This window comes from Octopus sinensis, linkage group LG17 (genome assembly GCF_006345805.1).
Source record: "Octopus sinensis linkage group LG17, ASM634580v1, whole genome shotgun sequence".
Classification (NCBI taxonomy): domain Eukaryota; kingdom Metazoa; phylum Mollusca; class Cephalopoda; order Octopoda; family Octopodidae; genus Octopus; species Octopus sinensis.
In genome coordinates, this window is record NC_043013.1 from 8,299,467 (window position 1) to 8,319,606 (window position 20,140).

The window sequence follows — 20,140 nt, forward strand, 5'->3', positions numbered from 1 at the left end:
TCAAGAAGCTTGTTTCTCAACCATATGGGCTTGGGTTCAATCTCACTGTGCAGTACCTTGAGATGATGCCTTCTACTATTGCTGACGAGAGCCTTATGAATGAATTTGGAAAATAGAAACTAAAAGAAGCCCATCTCTCTGTCTCTGTCTGTCTGTCTGTCTCTCTCTCTCTCTCTCTCTCGCCCTCTCTCTCTCGCATACACACACACATCTATCTATTTATATCAATGTTTGTTTTTATGTTTAGTTATAATAAGGATTTTACATTTATCTGATGGGTTACTCTATAGTTTTGTAGGGTACAAATTTGGCTTAGCAAGCTGATACTTCGAAGTCACTGTCAACAATATTCTTGTATAAGAATAATAAATATCTACTTATCTATCTACTTATCTATCAATATGTGCATGCGTGCGTGTGTGTGTGTGTGTGTGTGCATGAACATACCATTGTCTTGATGTCATGTGATGGTTGTAAATGAACATCACTGTCATACAAGTGGGGTTGTTTGTTTCTAGTCTTCAGCGAAAAACATGTCTAGCAAGGAGGGAAATATTACCTTGCTTGAAAACAAGTGAAGGTTGTTGACAGGAAGGGCATCTAGCTATAGAAAATCTGCTTTAGCAAATTCTGTCTAGCCCATGCTAGCGTGGAAAAGTGGACATTAAAATGGTGATTCTCCCCACCTCATTGTCACTTCAGATCCCCACTGCCCGACTGTAATTATTATCATAGCTTGCTTATGAACCACATGGTTCTGGGTTCAGTCCCACTGCGTGGCACCTTGGGCAAGTGTACATAGGCGTAGGAGTGGCTGTGTGGTAAGTAGCTTGCTTACCAACCTCATAGTCCCGGGTTCAGTCCCACTGCATGGCACCTTGGGCAAGTGTCTTCTACTATAGCTTCGAACTGACCAAAGCCTTGTGAGTGGATATGGTAGATGGGAACTGAAAGAAGCCCATCGTATATATGTATATATATATGTGTATGTGCGTATATGTTTGTGTTTGTCCCCCCATATCACTTGACAACCGATGTGGTGTGTTTATGTCCCCATAACTTAGCAGTTCGGCAAAAGAGACCAATAGAATAAGTACTAGGCTTACAAAGAATAAGTTCTAGGGGGCGATTTGTTCGACTGAAGGTGGTGCTCCAGCATGGCCATAGTCAAATGACTGAAACAAGTAAAAGAGTAAAAGAGAATATACCACTAGACCAGTGATTCTCAACTATTTTTTGCCTATGGACATCTTGGAGGTGTGTGGCTTAGTGGTTAGGGTGTTGGACTCATGATCGTAAGATTGTGCTTTCAATTCCTGGACTGGGTGACGCGTTATGTTCTTGAGCAAAACACTACATTTCATGTTGCTCCAGTCCACTCACCTGTCAAAAATGAGTAATCCTACAATGGATTGGCGTCATGTACAGAAGGGTAAATATATGCCCTGAAAATCAGGAAACTGGCCTATATGAGTTGGTATGAATCAAGGAGGAATCTTTACCTTTACCTTACCTATGGACCCCTTGTGGTTCCTATTTTACTGAAATGGACCCTCATAGGTATTCGATGTTTAAAAAAATCCTATTACATTTTCATAACTAAATATTATTAGTAATGGACAGTTGTGTAAAGAAGTGCCGATCTCTGTAGAGGGAACCTGTGGTAGAGGTAGACCCAGGAAGACATGGGATGAGCTGGTGAAGCAGATCTTTGAAATTTGGGCCTCGCAGAGGCAATGGCTAGTGACTGAGTCCTTTGGTGATATGCTGTGCTTGAGAAGATCCATCAAGCCAAGCGAAATCACGGTTGTGGCTGATACTGAAGTCACGTAACTGGCACCCATGCTGGTGGCACGTAAAAGGCACCTTTCAAGCGTTGGACCTCACAGAGGCAAAGTGGCCAATGCCAGTGGCATGTGAAAAGCACCTTTTGAATGTTGGGCCTCATGGAGGCAATGATGAATGACCAAGACCTTTGGAATTATGCTGCGCTTGGGAAGAAGACCCATCAAAGCAAGTAGAATCGCAGTTATGGCAGGTGTCAGGTATCACAGGTGTCACACAAATGGCACCTGTGATGGTGGCATGTAAAAGCACCCATTATGCTGTCGGAGTAGTTGTCATTAGGAAGGGCATCCAGCCGTAGAAACCATGCCAAATCAGACTGGAGTCTGGTGCAGCCTTCCAGCTTGCAAGCCCTGATCAAACCGTCCAACTCATGCCAGCATGGACAACGGACGTTAAATGATGATGATGATGATGATGATGATGATGAACCAATGTATTGCCCTTGAATTTTAACAAAAAATCTTATGTGGAACCCCAAGGGCCTTATGAACCCTGATTGAGATCCACTGCACTAGACTATCTTAAGTAATAGCATAGTTAGTGGTGGTGGTGGTGGTGGTGGGGAGGATGGTAGTTATGGCAGTGGTGTGTTGGCAGTGTTGTAGTGATAATGGTGATAGTATTGGCATGGTGGTGGTGTCCTGGTGGTTGTAGCAATAGTAGTTGTGGGCTGTGGTGGTAGCATTTCTTTAAGATAAAGTAAGAAATATTAGATGGTGTACTGTGCATAACAGAGGACGGGAGAGTTGTGAATGGAACACTTTTTGATCATAGATCTGCTCACTCAAGCCTGATCTCTGGTTAAAATTAAAAAAATAACTAACAAAAATGATGAAACAAAAAAAAAAACAAGAACCTGTTGTTTCTTTTTATGAACTAAGAAAAATAGTGCTTTCATGTAGTTGTAAATGAATGAGTGTCGTTTCGTTAAAAGATCTTAAATTATTAAATTCTTGACATAAAATCAAAAGAAAAAGAAATTTAATTTAAATTTATTGTATTTGATCTTTTCAATATGATATCTTGGCATTTCACATCAATTGTGGAATGAAAGAATAAAAATGACAGTCAGGAATATGAAAATAATCAAGAGTCTTTTACGTTCTCCCAAGAGACGTCATTTAGCTCTGGTTTAAAACAACTGTTACTTTTGACAGTGTCAATACACTGATGGTATACTGTATCGGGCTAAGTCTTACACAACCATTTTGGAAGATTCCATTTGTGGCCTCACCTTAGATAGATAGACTAACCCTTTAACATTCAGATTACTCTGTCAAATGCATTGCTTATTTATTCAGATTGTTTTGAATTAATCATGCATTAGCTCATAGCCTCAAAATCTTGATGGTGTGATTGTATATTTTTAAAATGACACTGTAAGGTAGGTGTGAAAGGCCTGATCTGGCCAGTTTGAACATAAAACTGGTAGAATATTTGGGCTGGATATGACTGGTTTAAATGCCAATGGGTTAGTGTTGAAATATCAAACACATTTGGCTTTTCTGGCCAGATTAACCCTTTTGATACCAACCCACCTGAAACCGCCATTGGTTCTATGATACAAATTCCCAGTATTGCTATTTAGGCACAGGAGTGGCTATGTGGTAAGTAGCTTCCTTACCAACCACATGGTTCCGGGTTCAGTCCCACTGCGTGGCACCTTGGGCAAGTGTCTTCTACTGTAGCCTTGGGTCAACCAAAGCCTTGTGAGTGGATTTGGTAGACAAAAACTGAAAGAAGCCCGTCGTATATATGTATATATATATGTATGTGTGCGTATGTGTTTGTGTGTCTGTATTTGTCCCACCCCTAACATCGCTTGACAACCGATGCTGGTGTGTTTACATCCCCGTAACTTAGAGGTTTGGCAAGAGAGTCCGATAGAATAAGTACTAGGCTTACAAAGAATAAGTCCTGAAGTCAATTTGGTCGAATAAAAGCGGTGCTCCAGCATGGCCACAGTCAAATGACTGAAACAAGTAAAAGAGTAAAAGAGTATTTAAGATATCTAAACCAGGCTGATCTGCCGGTCCTGTTGTTAGAAGGCAGTAGGGGTTTGCTCCCCCGCTTGCAGTATATCGGATGCAGGTTGCACCATTAACCAGCTCTAGGAAATATCTTCTTGGGGTTAAAAATTGCAGTAATGTCTGTTCCTACGGAATAGCCACATTGAGTGGCAACAAACATTACTTGCCTGTACATAGAACTTGGTGCAATCCTCTGACTTGTTGGTTGGGTAATATAGTCGTGGCTGGAATGTCTGTGGCCATAGGTCTGTTGAATCAGGTTTGACCTGGAGTTAAACAACAGCATCAACAAAAGTACAACACATAGCATGAGAGACATTTGAACATTTGGTGGTGGTGTAGACGGTAGTGGGGATATTTCATTGATATTCATCACTACCATGACCATCACCATCAACATCACAACAACAATAACACTACCTTGGTTACTATCTGTACCAAGATATTACAGCACGTGAGACTGTCAACTAGAAAAACACTTATCTCTCTTAGACTCTGTGAAATCACTTTCCTAAGCAACAAAACCAAAGAACAACAGAACTTTTCTACAGAATCAGTTTCCTTGTTAGTGATATGGCATTGGTATCTGCCATTCATTGGTCAATTCTAAAGAACCTTTTCACTTATCATTCTATTTTTGTTTCTATTTCTTTTTTCTTTTTAACCGATTCTATTAGTTTTAGCTTTTCCTGCAGTGCCTGTGGACTTTTTATTGCACCATTCTGCTGTTTATAGCGATTTAAATTACCACTCTCATAGTCCAAAATCTATCAATTGCTTCTTTCTCTTTTTTTCCCATTTTCTTATCAAAAAGTCAATGATAAGGCAACAATGCCAAACTGGATCTTTTATGGCGATTCAATTATTCCTTTCTGCAGAGAAACTGTAGAATCTTTGACCGTTTTGGTTTGAGATCGGCAGTAAAATGTTTCCCATATATTTACTTTGAGTTTGGCAGAAAAATTCGTTTTAGCATCCAAATGATTTTGTTATGTAAACTTGGTAGTGATCTATATGTTGTGACTTATTATATTCATCATCTACTCAATGACTCTATCTTTTCAAACGGAACAAACCTGTTATGAATAGATTTTGAAAAATACATTTTTTTTTGCTTTCAGTTTCTCCCAAGAAAGTTAAGGAGGTTATGCAAGAATTTAGTCCCAATGGAGTCCTTTCAAGGTACAATCCTGATCAGGTAAGCTCAACAATTTCTTCTTCTTCTTCTTCTCCTCCTCCTCCTCCTCCTCCTCCTCCTCCTCCTCCTCTCCTCCTCCTCCTCCTCCTCCTCCTCCTCTTTCCCCTCCACCCCTCATCCACTTCCACCTTCTCCTCCTCTTCTTCTTCTTCTTCTCCTCCTTCCCCTCCACCCCTCCTCCTCTTCCACCTTCTCCTCTTCTTCTTCTTCTACTTCCTCTTCTTCTCATTATTATTATTATTATTATTATTGAGTGAGAGAGCAGTTCATGCCATCAAAGTGACACTGGGTTAAAATATACGAAACCCAATATACCCATCATGACTACTCGTCTGATAAGGGTACACCAGGCACATGCATCACAACCATATGTGTGCGACATGGTGATCTCATATCAAGATAAACAGCACATGACCTTGCAGGTGGGGCCCAGTTAGAATTTTCTTCAGGCTGAGTAGCCCATCCCACTCAAAAGGTCCCTGAATAAGGGTTGTTTAAGGATGTTGAAAGAACCACCCATGTTTCCAGAGGTGAATTATTCAAACCCCAAAGAATCCCTCTCAACACATGGCTATGATGCTCCCCCACTACTTCTGCTCATGATCAGAGATGCACATATCGTCAGCCACTAAGGGACATGCTCAACTGGTTAAGGTCAAACAACTGACAAGTAAATCTGTGGTATTGAGCAGAATATTTGCTGTAGCCCATCTTTTATACCAAGACAAAACAATGTACATGATAACACTTCCAATCAGTTAAGATCAGAAGCCATGAGAGCCACTGCCTGGTACTGCATCAGGGCATTTATTATTATTATTTTTTTTTTCTTCTTCTTTCAAATTTTCCACTCACAAAGTTTTGGTTGTCCTGAGGTTATAGTAGAACACACTTACCCATGGTGTCACGCAGTGTGACTGAACCCAGAGCCATGTGGTTGGGAAGCAAGCTTCTTAACACTCGGACATGCCTGCTTGCGTAGATCTGATGTACTACAGTTAGGTAATTGAAGAATATTTATTTGAGTTGCCTAGCGATAGACCATCACATTCTTATAATGGCAGTAGTGGATGAGATTGGGTGATGAGCATGCTGTTCTAAAATTATGTGATTAAATGATTCAGCTGTGACATTGATCTAATTAAGTGACGATGTAAACATTTCCTTCATTACAATACCTTCGTTAATTTTACACCCCACCCATCCCCAATCCCAACATAGGCAGATGAGGATTACTAGAAACAATTTATAAACCTATAAACAGCTTCTACCCAACTTGAAGCTCGTTATATTTCATTAATTTTGTAAGATTTCAGTTCCAAGATATCAATTAGTGACCTTCATTTTTAATTGGATTCTAAAACACATGGTGAGTTTCATTTGAATGGCGCCATATAGTTTGCTGACAGGGGTTTTGGTTGTTATATCAAGTATGCAATAGAAATTAGAGATTTCTCCAATCACCGATACTTCTCTCAACACACAATGTCAACCCGTTTCGAAACTCACCGTTCTACAAGTAACCTTAGGGGTTTAATTCTTAAAAGGTCATTTGATGACATTCTTTTGTATGTTTCCTTTCAACTGTCAACACTTGTGAAAATATAACTGGAAGCTGCAAATGGTTTCTGTTTGTAGAGATAAGAATTGTATGGGTTCAGTAAAATAAGGCTTCAGTGAAGCAAGTATTGGGATAAACCTCTTTATTATCAAGGATTTAAAAAAAAAAATACAGGTAAATAAATTTAATCAGTAGTCCCAGGTGTGGCTGTGTGGTAAGAAGTTCGCATCCCAACCACATTGTTCCAGCTTCAGTCCCATTGTGTAGCACTTTGGACAAGTGTCTTCTACTATAGCCTTGGGCTTTGTGAGTGAATTTGATAGACGGAGACTGAAAGAAGCCCTTTGTATATTTGTGTGTGTGTGTGTGTGAGCAAAGGTGAGTGACTTGGCAGTTATGGTATTCAGCTCACAATTCTATAGATATACAAGTGTGTGTGTGTGTGTATATATATATATATATATATATGAAGAGCTCCGCTCGAAATGTCAAACCCTCCTTCTTCCCTGAGCGTCCAATAATACTTTATTTGTTCCACATCCTTGCATTGTTGTCTTTTTGTTTTCTTGTTTGGATTAACTTTATATATATATATATATATATAACAATTTAATAAATAAAACATATGCATACATACATACATATATGTACATACCTACATCTATATGTATATATACATGCATATATGGGTACAGGACACCACAAATAAACGTAGAACACAACGAGAAACGAAAACATAAAATCAAACAAGGAAACAGTCTTTTTTTAACAACGAAAAAACAGAGTACAAGACAAACAATACAAGGAACATTCCCCTTCTTCAGCTGCCCCTGTTTCGACTCAATGCGTGTTTCGACACATGTATAGGGGTAGTTTTAAAATATGTTCAAAAGAAGTGGACTAAATCATAAGATCATAGTAGATCTAACAGCTGACTGATTGATATCTAGCAGGTATGACATTGCCCGCCTACTGAAATTACTGAATAGCTGATCTAACAATATAGAACTGCTATTTAAATCATAAATGAGTTCTATAAGACAGGTTTAACTAGTTTATGTAGTTTGTCTTTAAGTATTTGGTTGGCTTTCTCTGGGTGTGGTGTTGCTGGAGAAGTTGATGGTGGGGGAAGAATGGAGCTCTTAGTGATGTTGGTGAAATATCACAATAAGATTTAATCAGATTTTAAAATATGTTCAAATTATTTTATCCTTTTGTTCTTTTACATTGGACTCTGGCCATTCTGGGGGTCCAGTTTTAAGACTTTGATTCATCATATTACTCTTAAGAAGTCTTGTATTGGTGTGTATATATATATATAATTATTATTTGAGGGAATAAAATCCAAACTTACAAGGAAAAAGAATTCAATTTAGAAATACTAAATCAAATTCCACACAATATAATATATATATATATATATAAAATATTAGAAAAAAACACCTTTTATCAATTCAAAAGGAATAATTAAATTACACCATCTAGAAAATTACATATAATAGAAAAGTTAAAATTAAAATAACAATTAAAAAGTAAAGATTAAGTAAATTACAAAAATAATATTATGTACATAATAGGTAGGAAAACGTATGTTATTTTTGTAATTTACTTAATCTTTACTTTTTAATTGTTATTTTAATTTTAACTTTTCTATTATATGTAATTTTCTAGATGGTGTAATTTAGTTATTCGTTTTGAATTGATAAAAAGTGATTTTTTCTAATATTTTATATATATATATATATATATATATATATATATATATATATATATATATATATATATATATATATATATATATATATATATATATATATATATATATATATATTATATATATATATATATAGATACATATATATACATACATATATATACACACACATATAGGGCAAATAAGAAAATGGAGATGATAATCAATCAATGAACATCAGCCTGTAGACATTCATTTATATTTAGTTATTAATTGATTGCAATCATGTGTATAAGTAATTAAAATAAACAAATGGAAATAAGTAAATAAACAAGTAAATAAATAGATAAATGAAAATAAACAAATGAATAAAAAATAAATGAGTGAAAAAATATTTTCTTACAGCTGTTTCTGTTATGGGGTTTTTTCCCCCATTTATTCTTAGTCATTTGCTTATTTTCATTTATCTATTTATTTAATTGTTTATTTACTTATTTCCATTTGTTTATTTTGATTACTTATACATATGACTGCAATCAATTAATAAATAGAGTGGTTGGCGTTAGGAAGGGCATCCAGCCGTAGAAACACTGCCAGGTCTAACTGGGCATGACGAAGCCTTCCAGCTTCACAGACCCCAGTTGAACTGTCCAACCCATGCTAGCATGGAAAGCGGATGCTAAATGATGATGATGATGATATAAATGAATTTCTACAGGCTGATGTTTGTTGATTGATTATCCTCTCCATTTTCTTATTTGTCTTATAAATTCTGGGTAAATTTCTGTTTTACCCCCACTCATACCTAGTATTCACTTGTGATACTGCCCTGCAATAGTAAGCACTTGGATGTAAATAGTAGTATATTGGATATTTATTATCCCTTAGATGGTTGCATAACCTCTAACTCATACATACATACATAGTGAGAATTTACAAAAAAAAACATGTTGGTGCCAAGCACCTGTAACCTCATATCCTTACTTATGGTATAGTAGCCAGGCGGCGAGCTGGCGGAAATGTTAGCATGCTGGACGAAATGCTAAGCGGTATTTCGTCTGCCGCTCCGTTCTGAGTTCAAATTCCGCCGAGGTCGACTTTACCTTTCATCCTTTCGGGGTCGATAAATTAAGTACCAGTTACACACTGGGGTCGATATAATCGATATAATTGTTTAAGGATGTTGAACGAACCACCCCTGTTTCCAAAGGTGAATTATCCAAACCTTCAAGAATTCCTTTCAACACATGGCTATGACGCTCCCCCACTACTTCTGCTCATGATCAGAGATGCACATATCGTCAGCCACTAAGGGACATGCTCAACTGGTTAAGGTCATACAACTGACAAGCAAATCTGTGGTATTGAGCAGAATATTTGCTGTAGCCCATCTTTTATACCAAGACAAAACAATGTACATGATAACACTTCCAATCAGTTAAGATCAGAAGCCATGAGAGCTACTGCCTGGTACTGAATCAGGGCATTTATAATTATCATCATCATCATCATCAACATCATCATCATTATTACTACTATTATTATTATCATCATCATTATCATCATTGTCATCATCATCATCATCATCATCATCATCATCATTATTATTATACCAAAGAAAACTGCTTTTATAAATAATATTTGTTTACATTTTCTTTTTTTTTTGTCTTTTCTAGCCAATCGACTATGAAGGATTTTTGATATTTATGCAGACGTACTTAGACATGAAAGAGGCTCCTGAAGAACTATGCAAAGCTCTATTTCAGTCCTTTATGAAATCAGGTAAAAGTAGCTTACGAGATGAACTTTGCTTTGAGTATTCACCCATGTGTCTACATGTCTTGATTGATAGCAATTTAAATATTTATTTCCCTTTAGAAATATAAAGCATTTTGACTAATTTGAGGTTCAGACCTCTTCGGTGATCTTTCTAGAGATTGTATTTCTAAATGTACTTCTAAATGTACTTTATGAGAACAGTTGATTATTGGTTTTGATATTGGTTTCTTTTATTGGCATGAAGTGTCCTTAGAGAAAGTTGAATCAAAGATTTAAATGTACTTGGATAACTAGAGATTGAAGGCTATGGACAGTTCTGGGAGGATCGGTGGAATTAGTGGATAATTTCTGTTAATTAGTAGAATGATTAGTGTTGAAGATGGATATAATGATAGCATGATGGCTATTGTAGATTAAGACTAATGGGAGGTGAAGTTAAGTTTAAAGCTTTGCTATATCTATTGAATGACAAAGGATTTCCTTCTCAATGCTATGAGTAAATTATATAAATAAATTATAGGAGTTTTATGTGAGAAAGATATTACTATGTGTTAGTATTACAGAAAGGCAGTACTGTATGATATTGAATGTAGAGGATTAAAGTGGCAAAATGACTGGATTGTGAATGTAATTTACCCCCCAAAAGGAATTAGGCAAACAGCTGACATCAAAAGCATTTGTTAAATATAACTAAGATACATAAGGAACATACTGAGTGAACCCTACAGGTCTATGAAAAATTTCTGGATTTCTGTGACATTTATATTAAAATTTTATTATAGTAAGAACAATGATGTTCACCGTTTTTGAAATAATAAGCTATTAATAAAGGGTGATTCTTTTTTTATTTTATATATCTGTAAATTTTCTCTGAGTGAAATTAAAAATGTCATTGAAGGTAATAGTTTCTGAGACCAGCTATCTAGTTGACTACAATAAACTAGACTTCTGGCACTCAAGCTTATTTTGTCATAGAACCATTATGTGGTTTTCCAAAAAATCACAGAATCCATATCTATATTTTAAGGGCAACTCCTACCATCCCAAATTTAATGAAATAAAAACCCTATAGATTTATGAGTAGGTTTAGGTAACCACATAGATTTTGTAGAAGGCTTAGGTGACCCTATAAATTTATTAGTATGTTTAGGTAACCACATAGATTTAGTAGAAGGCTTAGGTGACCCTATAGATTTATGAGTAGGTTTAGGTAACCACATAGATTTTGTAGAGGGCTTAGGTGACCATATAAATTTATGAGTAGGTTTAGGTAACCATGTACAGCAGTCATGGGCAAACTATGGCCCAAGGAACTTTCTACTTTTAGTAGAGTGGCTCTGCCTTATAATAAGCCATGTCACATGCAGCTGGCTTTCACATTAGCTTGCAAGATAGTTAGTTTAACAGAAATTTATATAGAACAGTAGAGTAGCTATGATAAATAGACTGCAAGTTCTGAAAAAAGATGGCAGCTCTTTTTCCTCACCAACAGTGGACCATCGTGTTTCTGAATCAAACAGCGACTGAGTTTGACTCAAGCCATGAATACAGCAAAAGCTCAACAGCACGCCACTGTTCAAGAACTGTTGGGGCTTTTCTGACTAGGGTGAGTTGTATTTTCAGACCAGGAAAAGTTCTCTGCTATTTGCACTGGATGAAAGTACTATCCTGAGAGACATATCTGGTGGCTAGCATTTGTTAAGAGAATATTCCCCCAAACGAGTAAGTAAATACCAAAGCGAGTAGCTTTATTAAAAGCCGAAACCAATTTATCTTATAGGAGTAAGACTAGTTAAAAGGATTCGCCAATCTAATTCAACCCTGCTTAAAACAGGTGCTGATGTTCAAGGTGTCCAAGGTTCAATTCTTATCAAAGACGCGGTGTGCTACCTGTCACTTGTGGAAGGAGGAAGTCCCGGAGAAAAGCTGGAATGTAAGTATGGGTTTCTGTGTTCAGGAATGGTTTCTTTTTTTAACACTTTTCAGATTGTATTTTGTTTCAGTTTGGGAAGCTTTCTTTTTGCTTGGGATTGGAGGGGGGGGGGTAGGTAGGTTATGCAAATTATTTTAGGGCTTGCTTCCTCCACCTCCCCTCCATACACACATAGACAAAGAATTTTATATTCTCTGAACCTCTAAACTTTGTCTCCCCAAAATTCCTTCTTTCATCAGATATGACTGAACAGATTTCTTTGTGTCTTTTTCCTTTGTTTTGGCTGGAAAGAGTTAGAATAGTATATCTTACTAAGAAAGTAGATATTAGTTCATTTAACACACACACACACACACACACACACACACACACACACGATGATATTTCATTATTTATACAGCCACATGTACATGCATAAACACAACTTGTGTGTGTATGTGTGCGTTATATAAAAAGATATATATACAATTATATATATATTATATATATAATAGGCGCAAGAGTGGCTGTGTGGTAAGTAGCTTGCTAACCAACCACATGGTTCCGGGTTCAGTCCCACTGCGTGGCACCTTGGGCAAGTGTCTTCTGCTCTGGCCCCGGGCCGACCAATGCCTTGTGAGTGGATCTGGTAGACGGAAACTGAAAGAAGCCTGTCGTATATATGTATATATATATAAGTGTGTGTGTGTATATGTTTGTGTGTCTGTGTTTGTCCCCCTAGCATTGCTTGACAACCGATGCTGGTGTGCTTATGTCCCCGTTACTTAGCAGTTCGGCAAAAGAGACCGATAGAATAAGTACTGGGCTTACAAAAGAATAAGTCCCGGGGTCGATTTGCTCGACTAAAGGCGGTGCTCCAGCATGGCCACAGTCAAATGACTGAAACAAGTAAAAGAGAAAGTGAATATATACATCTACATATATCATATACATTTATGTGTGTGTGTATGCATTCATAAGATACACCAAGTTCAATATTAAACATTAGAACTTCATGACAGCACATCTTACATGGGTCACACATGCACCACACTTTTCAGTTTGCTAACTATGCAGCTGAATCAAGATTGTTTTCTGGTACATCATTTTACAGAACTCAATATAACTATCAATAAGAAAACTCTTACAATACACACTACCATCAAATATAATGCCTTAGGCAATGCATGGTACTTATCCATGATATTTTATCTCAACAAATATCTTATCACCATACTTTATCCACAACATATAGTAGTGTAACATACAGAGGACAAGCCAATAAAACAGCCACTACATGGTCACTTCACTTGCTAGAAGCAGCAGCCAAATCACATTACTTTGTTCATAAATTATAATAATACAGAAGGTGCATGGCTCAGTAGTGAGAGCATTGGGCTCACAATCATGAGGTAGTAAGTTCGATTCTCGAACTTGGGTTGTGTTCTTGAGTAAGACACTTTATTTCATGTTGCTCTGGTTCACTCAGCTGTAGAAATGAATTCTGACATCACTGTTGCTAAGCTGTATCAACCTTTGCCTTCTCCTTGTATAGCAACGGTGACTTGGAGAGCGGAAGCCGATATGCGTGGGTGACTGCTGGTCTAATATAAACAACCTTGCCCAGATTTGTGCTCTGGAGGGGAACTTTCTGGCTGCAATCCAATGATCGTTCATGACCAAAAGGGGTCTCTACTTTATAATAATACAATATACAAAGAACAAACCAATAAAAAAAGTTGCTACATGGTCACTGACTTGCTAGAAACAAGAGTCAAATCACACATTACTTTGTTCGTAACATGCAACGAAAAATCAATAGAAAAGTCACTACATGGTTACTTAACTTGCTAGAAACAGTAGCTAAATTGCACCACATCTAAAAAAAAGAAGAAGAAAAAAGACATTTTGGGTATATAACTTATGTACACTATATCGAAGAGAAACATACAAACAAAAAATGGATTCTTAGACTTGAAATCTCTTTAATCTTCTGTTTGCTTCAAGGCAGTCTTTTTATATTAATACATAAATACATACATACATACATCATCATCATCATCATCATCATCATCATCATCATCATCATATCATCATCATCATCATCATCATCATCGTTTAGCGTCCGCTTTCCATGCTAGCATGGGTTGGACGGTTCAACTGGGGTCTGTGAAGCCAGAAGGCTGCATCAGGCCCAGTCTGATCTGGCAATGTTTCTACGGCTGGATGCCCTTCCTAACGCCAACCACTCCGTGAGTGTAGTGGGTGCTTTTTACGTGCCACCCGCACAGGTGCCAGACGGAGCTGGCAAATAGCCACGGACGGATGGTGCTTTTTACGTGCCACCGGCACGGGGGCCAGGTGAGGCTGGCAACGGCCACGATCGGATGGTGCTTTTTACGTACCACCGGCACGGGGGCCAGTCGAGGCTGGCGATGGCCACGAACGGATGGTGCTTTTACGTGCCACCGGCACGGGGGCCAGGCGAGGCTGGCAACGGCCACGAACTATATATATATATATATATATATATATATATATAAAACATATTTCTATTATATATATATATTTATAATATTTTTGTGTGTGTTATATTTCCAAATGTTTTATGTTCCAGGCTTTAGAATATAAATTATCGTTAAGTTCACAGCAGTATTGTTCTTTCTAGTTTCTCATGGCTTTTTCTTTTTTTTTTTTCTTTTTATACCATGTGAAAGATGTATGTTGGAATGACAAGATTGAAACTAGCTTTTGAAAGTAGTAAGAGAGAAGCACACATGATTCCGTTGCCATATTCCTTGCGTCTTTTGGTCATTTCTGTTCTTGTTTTGTATCTTACAGTCTCTTACAGTCTCTTAACGGTCTCATGAATGTAAATGCCCACAACCTGTAAACTCTGTTGTTTACAAAAATAAGCAGGTGTAGCCACACCTGCTTAATAAGCTTGCTTCCCAACTACATACTTCTGGGTTCAGTACTACTGCGTGGCACCTTGGGTAAGTGTCTCCTACAGTAGCCTCGGGTCAACCAAAGCCTTGTGAGTGGATTTGGTAGATAGAAACTGTAGCTTGCTTACTAACCACATGGTTCCGGGTTCAGTCCCACTGCGTGGCACCTTGGGCAAGTGTCTTCTACTATAGCCTCGGGCCGTCCAAAGCCTTGTGAGTGGATTTGGTAGACGGAAACTAAAAGAAGCCCGTCGTATATATGTATATATATATATGTGTGTGTGTGTATGTGTGCGTGTATGTTTGTGTGTCTGTGTTTGTCCCCCTAGCATTGCTTGACAACCGATGCTGGTGTGTTTATGTCCCCGTCACTTAGCAGTTCGGCAAAAGATACCGATAGAATAAGTACTGGGCTTACAAAGAATAAGTCCCGGGGTCGAGTTACTCGACTAAAGGCGGTGCTCCAGCATGGCCGCAGTCAACTGACTGAAACAAGTAAAAGAGTAAAAGAGAGAGTATATGTTTATGTTTGCCCCACCACCACAGCTTGACAAGTGGTGTCATGTGGAAAGCAGACGTTAAATGATGATATTGTTTATATATATGTGTGTGTATGTATGTATGTTTGTGTGTGTGTGTGTTTGTGTGTGTGTATATATATATACAAATGTACGTGTATTTTTCAATGATTACAAATAGCATGGAAAAAGTAAATAAATAGTTACCAGGCTAGCAAAAATTCACACAAGTACCAAGGATGTAACAGCCTACTTATAAAGGCACAGATTCCATGTTTTGGTGAAATGATTTTGAATAACATAGATAAATAAATAAATGGGGTTAAATGTGGGTGTTATTCAAATCTTTATACTTCAGACATATGTTTCGAAAAACACATTGGTATTATTTCAGAAGGAATAAAATGATGAAAAACAATGCATGCATTCTGTTAAAATGTCTTATTGATGTGTTTCATTTCTCTCTCTTTCCCTGATGAGAAAGTTGCATTGTTTTTCATCATTTTATTCCTTCTGGAATAATACCAATGTTTTCTTTGAAACATATGTCAGAAGTACAAAGATTTGAAAAACACCTGCATTTAATTCGTCTATTTATATATATATATATATATATATATATAATATATATATATATATATATATATATATATATATATGAAAATAGTAATGCAATACGAGAGTATTGCTTTCCAGTAAAGGATAGTCCGTGAGGGTAAAATTATACATATAAAAGTAAATAAATGGTACAACGAAGCACCGATATTTACTGGAAAATAGCGAACGTAATAAATACGACGCTAATGTATAGCTTCACTGCGTATGTACTAGTAAAGATGCGTGTGTGCAACAAACATGAAAAAAATTTGTCTTACCTCTAGGAAGAACATCTGAAATATCGGTGCTTCGTTGTACCATTTATTACTTTCATATATATATATATATATATATATATATATATAATATATATATTATATATAGATATATACATACATATATACATATATACATACATATATAAATATATATATATATATATATATATATATATACTTACATATATATATATTATATATATATATATATATATATATATATATACACGCACACACATATTTATATATATAATACACACATAGCAGGCTTCTTTCAGTTTCTATCTAACAAATATGTGTAGCCTGGTTCTATGGGCTATAGTAGGAGACACTTTTCCCAAGGTGCTCGGCAGTGGGATTGAACACAAAACCATATAAGTTGGGTTGCAAACTTCTTAACCAAACATCCGTGCCTGTCCCTACCACCCCAATACATAAAAAAAGCATGGCAGAAAAATCTCAGCTAAGGAAACACAAATATTTTCTATAGAATACCTTCAAAAGCACAAAGCTTTCTATAGAATCGATATAAATGGCTAAATATACACAGCAACTTTAACATACAATTAAAACAAAGCTTAATACCATGGCATGAAACGGATATTTATTTTCCCTTTATTTCTGTCTGTTTATAAGAAATAATATTTAATACATCTGCAGACACACATTTTTCTATATTTCTGTTTCTTCATATAAATATACCATCATGATTATGGCCATCATGATCATAGGTCTATTCTTTTTTTTTTTATATTGCTGGCATTGGTTGGATGGTTTAACAAGCTGTGATGCCTCAGAAGACCAGGTCTTGCTCCAGTGCCTCAGTTTTGCCATAATTTGTTTAGTTGGATACCCTTCTTAACTCCAACACCAACCATATATATGTAACATGCGTATGTTTTGTTTATACTGAAAGAGACAATCGGCAAGAGAAAAATAGAAAGTGGACTGTAATACATACACACATACATCACAGGAGTGGCTGAGTGGTAAGTAGCTTGCTTACCAATCACATGGTTCCAGGTTCAGTCTCACTGCATGGCACCTTGGGCAAGTGTCTTCTACTATAGCCTCGGGCCGACCAAAGCCTTGTGAGTGGATTTGGTAGGCAGAAACTGAAAGAAGCCCATCGTATTTATATATATACCAGTCCAGTACTGAATTCAATTCTTTTCTCTTTCTTTCTGTTATTCTCGCCTTCTCATTTTCTCTCTAGAAATAAACTACCTGTGTTTAGACCTGAAATAGGATAGGCACCACCAAGCTTAAAGTGCCCAAGACATATTTTATATCATAATGGCACTGCTTTGATTCCATTAAGAGCTAAGGACCCAAAAAAGGAAGTACTGGGTAGTACTTGTTTTCACCTTGCTCAGCTGTTTAGTTATTTAAGCAACTACTTCATATTGAGCTTGCTATTACAATTTATAAAAGCTGAAAAAAGTAAAGTCCCCCTTCGGTCATGAATGACCATGGGATTGCACCTGAGACACAAGCCTGGGCAAGGTTGTTTATGGAAGACCAGCAGCCGTCCATGCATACTAGCCTCCACTCTCTAACCCACTGATGTTATCCAAGAGAAAGGCAACGGCTGATACAACTTGGCACCAGTGACGTTGCAACACATTTCTACAGATGAGTGAACAGGAGAAATGCGAAATAAAGTGTCTTGCTCATGGACATAATACACATCTCAGCCCAGGAATCAAATTCACTACCTCATGATTGTGATCCTGACGCTCTCACCACTGAGTCATGTGGCTTCACCATTTATAAATCATCATAATTATTTGTTATATAAGTTCATAAATGATAATAACATAACTCACAGATAACATTATGTATATAATTCCTGCATATCTTGTGATTTGGAGACTTTGCAAGATAATCATATTGATTTTTGACTGTTATGATTAAGTTTCTACATTTACAAAATGAAGTCTCCCGGGGCAAGGCAGTAATGATAAAATTAAGTGTTTTATAGCCTCGTGAACTTTACATTCTCCAATGTCTTGAACATCTAGTCTTTAGGGATTGGATGTTTGTTTTGAGAAACCTTTTACTCAATAATGCCAGCTTTTGCTAGTCGAGGTCTTGGAAAGTTGGCTTCTTGGCCAAATAATTCAGTTTGTATCATGTAGTTAGTATTACGCGGTATCGAATGACTAACACACAAAATTCTCATATTCCTCAGTTTAACCTCAACATACTCCATGAAGGGAACTCAAAGCTCCTCTTCATAAGTAGCTTGTAATTGTAGTGATGGAAAAAATCCAATGTTGTGATGTCCATATCTTTCCTAAAGTCATCAAGGGAGTAAGTAAAATGGCTTCATGCCAGAGTTTAAACTTGTGTCACAGTTTCAGTTTACTGAGTATAAACGATACTCTTTTACTTGTTTCAGTCATTTGACTGTGGCCATGCTGGAGCACCGCCTTTAGTCGGGCAAATCGACCCCAGGACTTATTCTTTGTAAGCCTAGTACTTATCCTATCGGTCTCTTTTGCTGAACCACTAAGTTGCGGGGACATAAACACACCAGCATCGGTTGTCAAGCGACGTTGGGGGGGGGGACAAACACACACACACACACATATATATACATACATATACATATATACGACGGGCTTCTTTCAGTTTCCATCTACCAAATCCACTCACAAGGCTTTGGTCAGCCCGAGGCTATAGTAAAAGACACTTACCCAAGGTACCACGCAGTAGGACTGATCCTGGAACCATGTAGTTGGTAAGCAAGCTACTTACGACACAGCCACTCCTCCGCTTATAGTTTAACTTTTTGATACCAAACTACCTGAGATTGACCCTGGGTTATATGATACAAACTTCCAGTTTTAAAGTGATCTAAGCTAAAAGTTTCTGCTTCATGTTAGTTAATGTTCTAAACAGCTAAATAACAACATTTTGTTATGTCTTGGGTGGGTCATTATGTCAATAATAATATCAACACACACACAGGTGATGTGCAGCAATGTCTTACATTTTAGTTTTCCTGCTCAGTGTTCCTTACAGCTCTACCTTACAGCTGAATTAAAGGATTTAAAATTCAACATGGAGGTGATGCATTTTTTTTAATAAAGTGGAGCTGTTGAGTGGGTATTTTGATTTTTAGACAGCATTTTGATAACTTGGCTAGATATCATTTTAATTCGTTTTTGTATTTAACTTGTAAGATTCTTGATGAGAATTTGTCTGTAAAACGAATTTTATTGTGTCTTGGGAGAGTTAAAGATTCTTGATGTGAATTCATGTGTTGCAACAGATTTTGTTGTGTCTTGAGAGAATCGAAGATTCTTGATGTGAATTTGTATTGAAACAAATTCTGTTGTGTCTTGGGAGAGTCATCACACCAATTATTATTGGTATAATGGATCTCCCAAGATATCAAAATTTATTTCAACACATGAAAACACACCAAGAATACTGCAAGTCAAAAAGTGAAATAACAACATGGTTTTACCAAATTCTTCATTATTTTCTACCTTAACTTCAACAAAAAAAAAACAAAAATAGTGCATTTCGATATGTTACTGAAAGGATAATGGGCTTGTGGCGGTGAATTGAACTAATCCACAAGCCAATCCTGAAGAGATTTGGACCCTACTAAGAGGATTTTCTTTACCTCTACATGAAGATGATCTTCAAAAGAAGCATTGAGGGTATGGTTTCTCATAGAATTTCTCTTGAAATTAGATATATTTGTCAGGCATAACTGTGTAGTTGAGAAACTGGTATTGTATTTATCTTTTACCTTTTACTT

General features: G+C 36.8%; 1 protein-coding gene across 12 annotated transcripts in view; it reads left to right on the forward strand.

The window, feature by feature from the left end:
* Positions 1–20,140, forward strand: part of LOC115220974 (diacylglycerol kinase beta) — a 522,104-nt gene that overhangs the window by 366,547 nt on the left and 135,417 nt on the right. For all 12 annotated transcript variants that reach the window (XM_036510316.1, XM_036510321.1, XM_036510323.1 and 9 more), the window contains 3 exons: positions 5,000–5,076; positions 10,007–10,112; positions 11,944–12,042. In XM_036510316.1, coding sequence (XP_036366209.1) covers positions 5,000–5,076; positions 10,007–10,112; positions 11,944–12,042 — 282 coding nt within the window. The remainder of the gene's footprint in view (positions 1–4,999; positions 5,077–10,006; positions 10,113–11,943; positions 12,043–20,140) is intronic.